We start from the raw sequence: 15,373 nt of genomic DNA, 5'->3' as shown, positions 1-15,373 counted from the left end.
AGCAGCTTTCCATCTTAGATTGTGTTCCACCATCTTTTGTGTGTCAGTGGCACTCTTCATGCTCAGTGTTCTATGTGCTGCTCATTAAAAGCTAAGCTTAGGGTTTGTTCCAAAATCATCGAAACATTAGCCAAATGTAAGGTTAAACCTGTGATAGAAGTTGCTATGGGGATGTTAATTAATTCCATGCTGTTTTGTAATGTGAATCTGAATTAATTAATAATGAGACTTGTGTTGGGTATATTTATATTTTATTTATACCGTATATTGGATGAATGGGTCTCTAAGCTCAGGTACCTGACAGGAGCCGAGAGCATGTGTTGTGAATCGGCAGAATATGAGATGGGGAGCTACTGGGAGCAGAGGCACACATCTGCACTGCTAAAGGGCTGTGATGGTCTTGGGCTGGTACAGACGCCACGTGTGGTGCATTTCTAATCTAATACTATTGAGTTTTAGTTTTCTTTTAAAGTAAAAACAAACCCTTTATATTAAAATCACCTACCCTACATAGACCCCCTCCCTGTGGAGAATTTTTTCCCCTGCTAGAGGTGCGGGCTAACAGAATCCACACTCTGGGTGGGGTAAATAATACTGTTTTGTACCAAGAAAATGCATGTAGAAAGTGTTATGCCACTCGCACTGGGAGCCAGTAGACTCTCTCAATAAGTTCATGCTCGTAATCAACCATGGCCAAATACAATGGGAACTCCATGGCTTGAACTTCTTGCATAAAAGATCGTACTCTTTTTAATGAGCAGGAGATCCCTGCCCGGAAAGGTATTCACCAATGCTCTTTTGGGGCCCTGGAACTTTCTGCTGCTGCTGAGAATCTGCACAGGGGTACTTACCTCCGAAAATCCTCCAGCGTTGGCTTTGCACACATTGCAACACTTCGCCAGGCATAAATTCACCTGGACAACGATGATTCACAAAGATCCGAAGTTGCGCACAGAGTACCGAACGATTGTGAAGTTGCGCTAGCGATAATACGATCAACAGTTCGAAGTTAACGCTAGCGTTGGCTAATTTGCATAAGGCGTGCAGTTAAAGTACAATGGACGTATATGTTGCAGCAAATACATTACACTAGCAAGCGAACCTTAATAAAATGAAATAGAGTTGTTATATTGCCCTACACATGTGCCCACTGTATAGTTTATGTGCCAAATGTAGGGGGGAAGGAGGGAACCCAAAAAAAATTTACCATCTTTTTCAGCTTATCACCCTGTAAAAAGTAAAAGATGCCAGTGTTTTTTGGGACTTTTTTTTTGAGGAACTCCTATCTACTCTATTGCACTCTATTGCATCTTAGTGAATTTGCGTAGTCACGTCCATTCGCCAGAGTGAAAATTCGCCTGGCTTTAGAGTGCGAAGTAGCGCTACAGTCTATCTGCCCCATAGTCAGGGCAAGCAGCGAACGGATAAAACCAGGAAAAATGCTTAGGCAAGCACTGCAACAAAGGGCTAGGGCAAATATTACAAGCAGAACAGGCCTTTTAAATTTGAATTTGCCACAAAAATTATATCCCAAAATGCATGCCTTGTTATGATGCGTGCCGATGGGTGCAAGTGCACAGAAGTCCTGGGATAAAGATGAGTGCAAGTCTCTCAGTGTACATATCACTTACCTTCCAGTGCAGCCAGGATAAGGCTTGCAATCCACAATTATTGAAGAAAATATTATTGTTTCCCCCCCAAACCAGATTGGGGGAAATGGGAATCAAATTTCCCTTGATATACTTAGTATATCCCTTATAGTTATCCCTCAGTATGCTACAGATACTACGCTTACCTCTAGGCGTGCTGGCTCCCGGAGTTCAGTGAGTGGTGGTGTGAGCAGATGGGCGCCAAATATAGTGATATCATTGGCGTGTCTGGATGCAAGCATGCGCACAAGCTATGACGAATGCGCAGAGCGTTGTGACATCATTGCTGTTGTCATGTTTTTGCTCCAAATTTGAAAATAAAAGGCGCATTCTGATTCAAACTCATTGCTCAAGCTTGTCTTCAGCTCCTCTGAACTTGCTAAGGCGTACTATCGATTATCCTTACTGGTTTTGACCCTTCGATGTTTTCACTCCGCTCCTTGCCACCAGCCTTTGAACCTTTGCCTGCCTACACTACGAACCTTGCCTTCCGTCATTGACCTCTGCCAGTTCTGACTAAGCCTACTGATTACACATTACAGTACACTTCAATAAGATCCCTGCCTACTTCTGCAGCAGAAAGTCCGGGGCCCCAAAAGGGCTTCGGTGAAAACCAGGGTAAGTGCGGCTCTCTTGTTCATCTAAAAGTATTCCAGGCAGTACACGGTTTTATCTGCATACGGGTCATAACAGGTACTGCCCGTATTAGTCAGATCAAAGTAACTCGGAACCAAAGGGTTCACTGGGGCTTCTTCCCATACAGAATTACAGCAGTAGCTCTTTTTTTCTTATTGCACTAACCTAAAATATTCATCCTTGTTAAACCCAGACTAAGTTGTTTAATGATAGGACAATAGAATATGGCTTATAACCTACATAAGTATGCTAATAAGTCAGTGTGGCCAGAAATAGAGCTGCCAGTGTTGTGTTGAATGGTCTCTGTGCAGCTGTACTGGTATTTCATAGATAAATTGTCCTACCCTTGCCTCCACGTGTGCCCTTCTGCTTGTAGCCATGTGCACATCTCCTCATTTGAAGCTATTAATGTTAATAGCTGTCACAGCCTCTGGCAGCTGATTGTGCAGTCAGCCTGCTCCATGTTTTATTTATCGTACACTGCCGTTTTAGCGTATTGTCTGCTCCTTATTTATTATGTAAGTCTGCAAATACATTATTCACTTACTTTACCTACTTCTTTTCAAACCACTAGCGAACAATTGCAGAAAGAAAATGATATATATTCTACCAGTTTATACATTTACGCAAAATACCCCTTTAAGGAAAATATAGTTGCATGCAGCTGTCTGCGTGTCTGTGGGCTGCATTTGTACAAAGCAGCTTAGAAATACATTATCCAGTGCTGCTACACCACTGCAAAAGCCTTAGAAGAATTGAGCCAACATTTGGCTTAGTCTTTCAGAAGTCGAAGGAAAATCGTTCAAAGGAAAATCATTCTAAGGAAAATCGTACGATGAAATCCTTAGAATCGTTAGATTCAAAGGATTTCATTGTACAATCTAGCGATTTTTGTTCGACCGAAAACGGCCAATTTGATTAAAAAAACCTTTCGACTTCGACATTCGGAGTCGAAGTAATCCAATTCAACGGTCGAATTTCGAAGTATTTTCCACTTCGAAATTCGACACTTGATAAATCTGCCCCATAGTGTCTCTCTTTATTGACTTTTACATTTGGCCAGAAACATATATCTGTGGCATGGTAAGTGCATATACCAAAGAGGAACGGATCCTCCATATCAAACATGGTAGCCACTGCATTTTCCTTTTAGGAACAATTAATTTGTGGATAGTGCTAGTGACATGGTCAGGGAGGGACAGTTGGGCTGTATACTGGGGTAACTTAAAAATTGAAGGGAAGAGTAGTTCTCTTTTAAAATTGTACAGTACTGTGTATCCTAGTAGTGCTATACAAATAGCACTACATACATGCACACATGCATGCAAGTGGAAGTTGTATTATTACATGCATGTTAAACTGTACCCTTTTAGGTAGTTGTTCTTAGCCCATGTGTTGAGAATCAAATACATTACAGGTATAGGATCTGTTATCCGGAAACCCATTATCCAGAAAGCTCCGAACTATGGAAAGGCCATCTCCCATAGACTCAATTTTATCCAAATAATGCAATTTTTTAAAATTGTTTTCTTTTTTCTCTATAATAATAAAACCATACCTTGTACTTGATCCCAACTAAGATCCTTATTGGAAGCAAAATCAGCCTGTTGGGTTTATTTAATGTTTACATGATTTTCTAGTAGACTTTGTATGTGAATATCCCAATTACAGAAAAATCCATTCCCCAGGTCCGGAGCATTAAGGATAACAAGTCCCATACCTGTACTATAAATAATACTATGAAACTGAATACAAATCTGACTTCACAATCAGTTTGTCTGGGGGATGCGGCAGGCTGTGGCTTCCTGGGGGGAACCAGAAGCTCTATGGCTCATTTACAAACTACTAATTCCTACAAGTATGGGATCCATTATGCGCAAACCTGCTATGCAGAAAGCGCAGAATTACGGAAAGGCCATCTTCCATAGACTCAATTTTATCCAAATAATCCAAATTTTAAATATTATGCCCTTTTTCTCTGTTATAATAAAACAGTACCTTGTACTTCATCAAAACTATGATATAATTGATCCTTATTGGAAGAAAAAACAGCCTGGTGGGTTTATTTAATGTTTACACGATTTTCTAGTAGACTTAAGGTATGGAGATCCAAATTACAGAAATATCAGTTATCTGCAGAACGCCAGGTCCCTTGATAACAGGTCCCATACCTGTACCTTCCCTCTAACTTGTGTGTCATTCAATGGTGCTGAGGATCCTTGTCCTTAAAGGAGAAGGAAAGCTACGGAGGCATTTTATTGCCAATAGATTAGCTGCAATAGTGCAAGCTAGAATGCAATATTTATTCTGTAGAATGTTTTACCATACCTGAGTAAAAAGCTCTAGAAACTCTCTGTTTGTTTAGGTTAGGAGCTGCAGTATTAATGTGGTGTGACATCACTTCCTGCCTGAGTCTCTCCCTGCTCTGGGCTCAGATTACAGCAGAGAAGGGAGGGGGCGGGGGAAGAGGAGCAAACTGAGCATGCTCTTGCCCAGGGCAATGAGGTTTAAGTTGAAGGCAGGAAGTCTAATACAGAAGCCCATGTGTACACAATAGAAGGAAAGAAATGCAGTGTTTCTTTTGACAGGGGACTCAGAGCAGCATTACTTTGGGGGTTTGCTGGCATATGTAGATGGACCTTTCTGATAAGGCTTACTTAGTTTTAACCTTTCCTTCTCCTTTAAGCAGGTGGTAAGTACAGGGCTGCCTTGCCCTGAACTAAAGCGCTAAATGAATGTGAGACGTTTGTAAATGACCCCTTATATCTTTTAAACGGTTGAAAAAAATGTGCAGAATAACATCTTCTGAGGGATTCTACAATCCCTAAATTTACTTAGTTGACCATTCTTTCTAATTTATTACATCATAATTAAGAAATTAAAAAAAACAGTAGTCAAAACATGAATTAAATACAAGGCACTTTCATGTGGCTCATGTTCAACATATGTGTGTAATACTTCACCTTAGAGAGAGGCAAAATAGAAGGTCAAATATTAGAATTGCTAATTATTAAGAGGTGGGAAAAAACAAGCTTTATTCAGCAATAAATTATATGGAATTCCCATATATAAGGCTCTCTGGGTTCAAAACCTTGGTTTTGCTAAACATTTACAGTAAAGTGAATCTAAACAGGATATACAGCATAAAAATGTAAGATAATTCCTGTTTAATACCCTTAAAGGAATGACAACATTTGCCTCCTTGGCTCGGCTGCGATTGGGTTTTACAAGTATAAATAAAACCCTGATAGCTTCCCTATTTACATTATGTCGGATTCAGCTCGGCAATTACACTCATTGAAATAATCGCTTTACCTCTGTTGCTTTTGTGTACAAATATATATATATATATATATATATATATATTTATAATTATATATAATGTGTATAATACAAACAGAAAATGTGCATGGGGCTTTTCCATGCAGGAAGGGAAGAATGATCAACTGTTTCCATTAAGGTTTTGTTCTTCTCTCCATCTCTCTCTAGGTGTATGATTGCTGATGAGGTGAGTAATTTACCCATTTATTTTCTTTATAATAAAATTGCTCTACAATTTCTCGTGCATATTCCACAACCCCCCCCCCCTTTTTCTAGTTTGATGGAGATTAAACTCCTAATTAAAAATGTACTGAAAGCTGAATTAATCATTGATCATGCTGATTAATTAAAATGATATTTTTTTCTGCAGATTGCTAGAATGATGTTTGTTCTGCATTATTGTTACCTAAAAGTATACGTTCATCAAGGTGTTTTCAGCAAAACAAACATTTCTTTATATATTAGAGGAGCACATATGTCTTGGAATGTGTGAGAGCTAATTACATACAGGCTGCACTAATAAATATTCTATGCAGCTCTGCCATCCTGCATGCAAACATATGTTTTATGCGCCTTGGGTACCATTAGCTTCCTTCCAAAAAGCTGTCTGCTTTTCTCCCCTCAACTTGATAAATGCTAATTCATCCACATTAGTAGCTGTTTAACTAGGGGGGCAAGGCTGATAATTTATTAAATCTAGATTTTCTAGATCGTTCGGGTGGGCATTTTACCTTGGTCAAAAAAACAGCTACAGCCTTTCATCTGGATCACTACCTGCCCTATAATAGGGATGACACTGACCTTGTATATGTGTTTATGCACAATCTTTGCCAAACTTGTTTCTTTATTAGTATGTCTGTCCTAGAAATACAAAGAAGATAATAATTTTAAGAAATTTACAATATATAAAATCCATATCTATCTGTCCCTAGATATTCCTGTATTGCTGATTCTTACTATTGGAACAGTGTAACAGCTAGCTAATTAACATGCTTGTTAAAAATAATGCAAGGCATTGTTGGAGTAGGAATCTTGGCTGGAGGAGACCTGACCTCTGCTACATACTACCAGCAGGGAGTGCAGAAAATAACAAGGGACATAGAGAGACTTTAGATACAAGGAGAATTGTAGGAGACTAACACACTGTATAAGTGTTTAAGAAGCTAAAACACCCTTTTTGCTATAATTTTCCCTATGAGATGTGGGGCCCCATCATGTGATCACTAGTGCTTGATGTATAGTTATGATGGCTGAGAGCTTAGGGGCCACTTTCCCACTTAGCAGTGCCACTTGTGCTCTTAGGGACCATAGCTTTAACCAACACTATTGCAAATAGAGAAGGGCGTAACAGTTCTCAGGAAGCAGAACTCTAACACATTCAAATTCCAGTGGAGAGGTGCCTCAGAACTCTCAGGAACCAGACCATTAACTTGCATAGAAGAGCTTTAGAGCTCTCAGGAGTCTTAACTAGTACTGGTGTTTGTAAAAGTTATGACTCCTGAGAGCGCAGATGGCCTCTCTGCTAGCAGTATCATTCATCAGAGAGTGAGCTCTTTCTCTACAGTCTCATGCATGCTTATCAGGGATATGACTCTGGAGAGCGCTGAGTCCTTTCTGCAGCACAAATGCCTATCCATCACAGTGATTATTAAGAATGTAATTCTCCCTCAGCTGTAGTACTGTTACTGCCTCCAAAGATATGTCTCCTTTTCTCATTTCTTTCTGCTCGTTACACGTGCCTTCTGTGATTTCCTTTCCCATCATTTAATATCATGATTGCATAATTTCTATTTGGAGCTCAGTAATATCAAATATTATTTCAGGGTGGAGTAGGGAGGCAGAGTGGAGCAGCATTTATGGCCATGCATTATCCATGCATCATTATCCTTCCATACACACAGCTGCCCTTTGATTTTAGTAATAAAATGTGATGTAAATGAATAATATCTACTTATGTACTGGCAACATTGTCTGCATACTGCCCACCTCCACTGATTCCTTATATTTACTACCCACAATATGATTAATTGGTCAAGTGATTGAGATAAGATTGAGTCTGGAAGTGTTAAAATAAAGAAAATGCCCAGTGCGTGTTCCTGCGCCAGTATAACAACTGCAATTTAAACTCAATAACATGTAGAAGGAGTAGGGAGCATCCAAGAGTTAAATAAAGCTACGCGCTAAAAATGCTAAATATCCCATGGATGCAGGTAATGAAATGTTTTACAATGAGCTCACCCAATCAGCAATGCCTAATAATGAAAAACACCTTTATCACGAAGTTATACATTTAAAATCATACACTCATTAAAAAGGGATGATACACCGAGTCCATGACAAAGTTATAGAAATTCTGAAAGTTTAAGAACTGCAACCTATCAATTAACAGCTTCTGTAGGGTCACATTCTACCAGGTGGCTCAATAATTTATATCTATATCTATATATCTATATATATATATATATATATATATATATATATATATATATATATATATATATATATATATATATATATATATATATATATATATATATACACACCAAGAAAATGAGGATGCGCACAGGGATTTTTAGAACAATAAAAAAAATCTTACTCTTTATTTAATGCATGTTAAAAAGCAGATATCGAAGACCTTTCTCAAGACCATAAACTGCTGATAAAATGTTGCTCACATAAATAGAAAAAACACCTCCACACTCAACCAACCCCATGCTTCATTGGTGGTCAAATGACCGTAAATAGAGCCCCATCTGGGGGGGAACATGCATATTTCAACTGCATATGAACCCAGGGCCGCCATCAGGGGGGACAAGTGTCCCTGGCCCAGGCATGAAGGGGGGCCCGGCAGTGCTGCAGTTTTGAAAAGAGCCTGGCCCCCCTTGTGAGCGCCAAAGAACAGAACAGCTGAAGGACCCGAAGCCACGAAAACAGCCGATGCTGAACTCCCGAAGCAGCGAAAAGACCTGAAGTCACGAAAATAGCTGATGCCCCGAAGAGGCGAAAACACCCAAAGTCATGAAAACAGCCGAAATTGAAGTCCTGAAGCTGCGAAAAGACCCAAAGTCACGAAAGGAGGCAAAGTTGATGTGCTGAAGCCACAAGTTCAATTGTACTGAACACCAATGTGTTTTTCGTTTTTTTTAATCCCCTGGCCACCAATGTATTATTTTAATATTCTATAGACCACTGACCACCAATGTATTATTTTAATATTCTATAGACCACTGACCACCAATGTATTATTTTAATATTTTCTTAAAAAAAATTTTGGGGCGCCAATGTTTTTAACTTGTAAGGGGGGCCGTGGCACCAATGTTATATTTTTGTAAAAAATTTCAGGGGGACCCCGAAAATTTTGTTGTACTGGGCCCCGTGATTTCTAATGGCGGTCCTGTATAAACCAATTCACATCAGTAGCACTAAAGCAAATGAAGACATACTTATATAACTAATAGTACTGAAAAATCAATCCAACAGTATTAAACAGCAGACTTAAACAGCAAATATTTAACGTTTTTTTAAAAAGCAGAGAAAAGAACATTGTTCATTAAGTCCTGATGGTGCCATCGTATTTAATTTTTTAATCCAGAATATTTCTCTCTCTCAGTAATGGGGGCAACGTGATCTATGGCTATGTATCTAAATGACCGTTTTACTGCCTCCATTCCAGCTTCTTGCGGAATGCACGTATAAAGGCTGACAACGTCCAAGCTAGCCAGATGCATGTAGAATTTTCAAATTCCCCCAGATTCTAAATGCTGGCTGGCGAACTTGGACATTGTCAGCCTCTATACGTGCATTCCGCACAAAGCTGGGATGGAGGCAGTAAAGCGGTCATTGGATTAGTTTGACCAATATGATGGTCCCCCTGTACCGTTTGTATTGGAGTTATAGGGCTCATTTACAAATGTAAGTGAAGTCCCACTAAAAGAAAATCAAATGTTGTGTGTTGAAATTATTAATTAAAGAGACATTAGATAGCTTTAAAATGGGGTTGGATGGCTTTTTAGCAAGTGAGGGAATACAGGGTTATGGAAGATAGCTCATAGTACAAGTTGATCCAGGGACTAGTCTGGATCAACTGGCAGTTAGGCAGGTAAAAAAAAAAAAAAAAAGAGTTAAAAGGTTGAACTTGATGGACGTGTTTTTTTTTTTCTTCAACCTAACTTACTGTGTTACTATGTAACTTACTATGTTACTATATTTGCTTCCAACCATGCTCCTTACACATATACATTGTTGCATTGTGTGCCCTTTATTTTGTAATGAATGATCACACACAAAAGCCCCTGAACCCACAACAGGCTGCAGCAGACTTGGCCACAAAGACTTTCACGCTAATGACTTTTTAACTCTAACCAGCTTCCTCACTTCAAAAATGTTAGCTGCAACATGTTACTAATTAACAAACGCTCATGCAATTGCATTTGTTTTGACATAATGAATGCCATTGGGGCAGATTCAGCGTTGAGTTTGGCTGCAGTGATGCAAAAATTATGTGAAGAGATTCGCCTTCGAAATCGCACTTTGCAGTCAGCACTTGCGGCTGGAAATGAGCCCTTATTTGCTCCAAAAAACCATGCCCAGTGTGAATGTCACTTTTCAAGGGGTACATTACATTAATGGCTGCTCTGTCCTCTCTTAAACATATCCTCAATGTGCACATTAAAGGGATACTGTCATGGGAAAAAACATTTTTTCAAAATGAATCAGTTAATAGTGCTGCTCCAGCTGAATTCTGCACTGAAATCCATTTCTCAAAAGAGCAAACAGATTTTTTTATATTCAATTTTGAAATCTGACATGGGGCTAGACATTTTGTCAATTTCCCAGCTGCCCCCAGTCATGTGACTTGATAAACTTCAATAACTCTTTACTGCTGTACTGCAAGTTGGAGTGATATCGCCCCCTCCCTTTTCCCCCCAGCAGCCAAACAAAAGAACAATGGGAAGGTAACCAGATAGCAGCTCCCTAACACAAGATAACAGCTGCCTGGTAGATCTAAGAACAACACTCAATAGTAAAAACCCATGTCCCACTGAGACACATTCAGATACATTGAGAAGGACAGCAATCTGCCAGAAAGCATTTCTCTCCTAAAGTGCAGGCACAAGTCACAGGAGCAGCTGGGAAATGGACAAAATGTCTAGCCCCATGTCAGATTTCAAAATTGAATATAAAAAAATCTGTTTGCTCTTTTGAGAAATGGTTTTCAGTGCAGAATTCTGCTGGAGTAGCACTATTAACTGATTAGTTTTGAAAAAAACATGTTTTCCGATGACAGGATCCCTTTAATTATGTCAGGCAGGCACACCTGCCTCTGCCCATGTTATCATTGGTTAAACCAAAATCACTCCCAAAGCTTTTTCAGTTTTTCAGGCAACTTTTTCAAAGGGAATGAAAGGAAATTCTCAGTAGAGGTCTCCTGCACAAACCTACTGGCAATATCACAAATCACTCAAATTCATAAAATTTGTTACCAAGGAGACCGCTATACATGGAGGCCATTACTTAGCATATGAAATGCAAAGGCATATCAATTACGTTAGTAAAGACTTTATCCCAAAAACCCAAATCATCATTAAAGGAGAAGGAAAGTCTTCTTCCACTTGGAGGTGCCAAATGTTAGGAACCCCGAAGTGATTGTATATACTTAACTGACACCCAGGTTCTTCAAGCGAGCACAATGTAGCGATCCTCTTCCGGCTTCTTGTTTTTCTCGCGGCTGCACATGTAGAGTAGCGCGAACAGCTGAATTTTAACTAAAAAGTAACCTATTTCGTTCTACTGCGCATGCTTCTTTGAAGAAAGAAGTAGCCAAAAGAGGATCGCTCCATGGTGCTCGCTGGTGTAACCACGGGCGGTGCAGTTCTCTGCTGATAGGAGCACCAGCCTGAGGTTTCAGGTAATTAAAAACAATCACTTGGGTGTACCTAACATTTGGCACCTCCAAGTGGAAGAAGACTTTCCTTCTCCTTTAAGGCTATTTCCAGGCCAGGTAGATTCTCAGTCTGTGGATAAACGCAGACCAGTAATCAGTCCCTATTCTTCCTTTTTGATGTGCCTGCACCTGAAGTCACTGCATCGGCCAGTTGCAGGCACACAGCGGGGATTTCGGTGCAAAAATGCATACTCCCAAACTTTGCCACAGAAATCCTCTCAATGTTTCTGTGCCTGGACTGCTTTGTAGTGGCTTTAGGTATAGGTATATTAGAAAGCTAATAGGAACGTAGGTGCTAATACCTGCCTGCATTTATCCACAGGCTGAGACTCTGCCTCATGTGACAGTAGCATAGCAGTTGTGCAAAAGGTTGTGGTTTGTTTTGTTTATGAAGCTGAATTAGTGCTGAATTTATAAGCATATATGTGCCTGACCCATTCAACTACAGATAGATAAGGCCATTTCACTCATCTCCTGTCTGAATGTATGAATTGTACGGTGATCACTCTGAGGTACTGTATATACTCGAGTATAAGCCGACCCGAGTATAAGCCGAGGTACCTAATTTTACCTACGAAAACTGGGAAAACTTATTGACTCTAGTATAAGCCTAGACACAACTACAGCCCTGTCTCCCAGCAGCGCACATTCTGCCAAAGCGACCCCCCCAGCGATCAACCGGACTTCTTTGCAAAGTTGATGGTGACAAAGAATTGCCAAACAGATTACTGTGTGCATTGTCCCACTGTCCCACTACCATGTGCAGAGGGTGCTGTTTGATATTGCCATCACTGTTAATCTTTCATATAACCAACAGAGGGCACTGTGTGATATTGCAGTCACTGTTATTCTTCCATATAACCAACAGATGGCGCTGTGTGATATTGCAGTCACTGTTATTCTTTCATATAACCAACAGAGGGTGCTGTGTGATATTGTAGTCACTGTTATTCTTTCATATAACCAACAGAGGGCGCACTGTTATTCTTTGATATAACCAACAGAGGGTGCTGTGTGATATTGCAGTCACTGTTATTCTTTAATATAACCAACAGAGGGCGCACTGTTATTCTTTCATACAACCAACAGATGGCGCTGTGTGATATTGCAGTCACTGTTATTCTTTCATATAACCAACAGATGGCGCTGTGTGATATTGCAGTCACTGTTATTCTTTCATATAACCAACAGAGGGCGCACTGTTATTCTTTCATATAACCAACAGAGGGCATTGTGGGATATTGCAGTCTCTCCCCAAGTGTACTGTTGGTATAGGAATGATTAAAAGTGACTGCAATCTCAGCTACTTGGGTCGGGTACCGCTGACCCGAGTATAAGCCGAGGTAGACTTTTTCAGCACATTTTGGATGCTTATACTCGGGTATATACGGTATATATTTTGAAAATGTTACCCCCAAAATGAATATTTAAGCAGATTAGTTTATATCATATTAGGTTTCATAATAAAGAATCTTACCAAACTGGAATTTATATTTAAGTAAATATTGTCCTTTTACATCTCTTACCTTGAACCACCATTTTGTGATGGTCTGTGTGCTGCTTCAGAGATCACCTGACCAGAAATAATGTAGCTCTAACTGTAACAGGAAGACGTGTGGAAGCAAATGACAAAAATCTGTCTTTTAATTGCCACATGTGACCTAACATTTATGGTTTGTTTGTGTGCACCATGAATCCTAAGGGGCAGCCCTTATTGTTTGAAATGGCTATTTTCTATTTAGGATGACCCAATGGCACATACTACTAAAAAAGTATATTATTATGAAAATGGTTTATTTTAATGAAACAGGTTTTTACATATGGACTGTTTTATGCAATATCTTTTTATAGAGACCTACATTTTGCGGGGGTATAGTTTTCCTTTAAGGTAATAATTGTCATGGGATTTCAGTGGGCATTTCTGTAGCTTTGGTGCACAAGTTGTAAGGGATATTCTGGAAAGGCAACATGCTTAGGTGGCCTATGTACTACTGTTTCGGGTGTTTTTAAGGCAAAATAAGTGGAATTCCATTTGAATGAATGGCAGTTATAGAGTTTGCAATTATTTTGCCATAGCCCCTCTTGATACATAACCTTAATAACTTCATGCCAAACACTATAATATATAGTTTAGAAGTTACTGTAAAGGGGCCCCAGGAGGGAAATGAAAATTCAGCTGCACACAGGTAGCTTTTACTGTCCAGATAAAATCCCATCTTGTATATCAAAGGTTTTCCAAGGTAACATCAAACTTTTAGTTGATTTCGAATTTTTTTTAGCAGACATTTGACCCTTTTTCCCCATCTCATTTAAGCCATTTGTTTGGCAAAGTATAACAGCAAATAACTACAATTAGAAAAATGTCTCTTCTTTTACAGCATTCAAACATCTATTAAATGACATTTTTAGTTTAGAAGAACAATATACATTTGACATAACATAGTTATGAAGAAGTTGATATATTTGCAGTGGAACTAGAATTTAACAAAAAAACTGTCTGTTATTTGTTGGGTAGATTATTCAGAATTCTAAACTGCAAAATAGAGAGGCAGGGAAAACAGTTTAAAAAGTAAACAAAATGAATATAATTTGAAGGACATTCTATAACACACTAAATATGATTTTAAAGGTATACTGTCACGGGAAAACTTTTTTTTTTTTTTAAAAACGCATCAGTTAATAGTGCTGCTCCAGCAGAATTCTGCACTGAAATCCGTTTTTTTAAACAGCAAACATTAAAAAAAACAATATTTCCATTTCCCAGGTGCCCTCAACCATGTAACGCATGCTCTAATAAACATCAGTCAGTTTTTACTGCTACACTGCAAACTGGAGTGATTTCACCAACCTCCTCCCCCCAGAAGCTCATCAACTGCTACCTGACACCTCTGCTGAAGGATTAATTTGCATTGCTAAAGTGTTCCCTTAAAATGGCCATAGATGAGCAGAATATTGGACGAACAATTGATTGGTGCTCTTTCCCGACCTGACACTCAACCATTCAGATAAAGCAGCAAAGAGAACAAACCAGCCGATGTTCTGCCCGTCACAGCAATTGTGCGAAAGTATGCCCGACAGATTCTACTGGGAGAGCAGAATATTGGACGAACAATTGGTTGGTGCCCTTTCCCGAACTGCCACTCATCCATTCAGATAAAATAAAGCAGCAAAGAGGACAAACCAGCCTATGTTCTGCCCATCACAGCAATCGTGCGAAAGTATGCCCGGCAAATTCTACTGGGAAGCTCACAGAGATATCGTCAGATCGGCAATACATGCAGAGTTATTATCGCCAACCGACAAATCTTTTAACCCAGCCGATGGTCCAAACGACCGATCTCCATGGGACGAAAAATGTCAGGACTCTCCACACATCAAGGATTTGTACTATCGGCTCTTTGCGTCTATGGCCAGATTAATTTGAGAATAGCACCCAAGCAGGAAAAACCCAGCTTAGGGAGCATGACTTGGTTTACATTGAAGTACAATAAGAAGGAGAGAAACAATAGAGTTCTAAAAGCAGTTACATCCTGAACTGCTGGCTCCTTCTCATAGCTCATCATCAGGCACAATGCTCTGAGATGGCTGCCTCCACACCAGTATCACACCTAAAAAAATTTGATTTATCGTATCTCCACCATGGAAACAGTCCTAATTTGAATATTCGCTACCTAAAACCTGCCGAGTTCATGTACAAATCAATGGCAGAGGTCTGTTGAGCCATTTGGAGATGTTAATAGCCTTCCTGATATTCAAGGTTTTTTTGGAGAAAAACTTGATTCGTACTAATTGAATACAATTCGGATTTTCTGGTTGGAACCAT

The 15,373-nt window shown here is 39.5% G+C and overlaps 1 protein-coding gene across 1 annotated transcript in view; it reads left to right on the top strand.

The window, feature by feature from the left end:
- zranb3.L (zinc finger RAN-binding domain containing 3 L homeolog) overlaps nucleotides 1-15,373 on the top strand; it is a 156,521-nt gene that overhangs the window by 48,133 nt on the left and 93,015 nt on the right. The window contains exon 3 of the mRNA XM_018235689.2: nucleotides 5,775-5,793. Coding sequence (XP_018091178.1) covers nucleotides 5,775-5,793 — 19 coding nt within the window. The remainder of the gene's footprint in view (nucleotides 1-5,774; nucleotides 5,794-15,373) is intronic.

This window comes from Xenopus laevis, chromosome 9_10L (genome assembly GCF_017654675.1).
Source record: "Xenopus laevis strain J_2021 chromosome 9_10L, Xenopus_laevis_v10.1, whole genome shotgun sequence".
Classification (NCBI taxonomy): domain Eukaryota; kingdom Metazoa; phylum Chordata; class Amphibia; order Anura; family Pipidae; genus Xenopus; species Xenopus laevis.
This window is presented reverse-complemented; position numbering and strand designations above follow the sequence as displayed.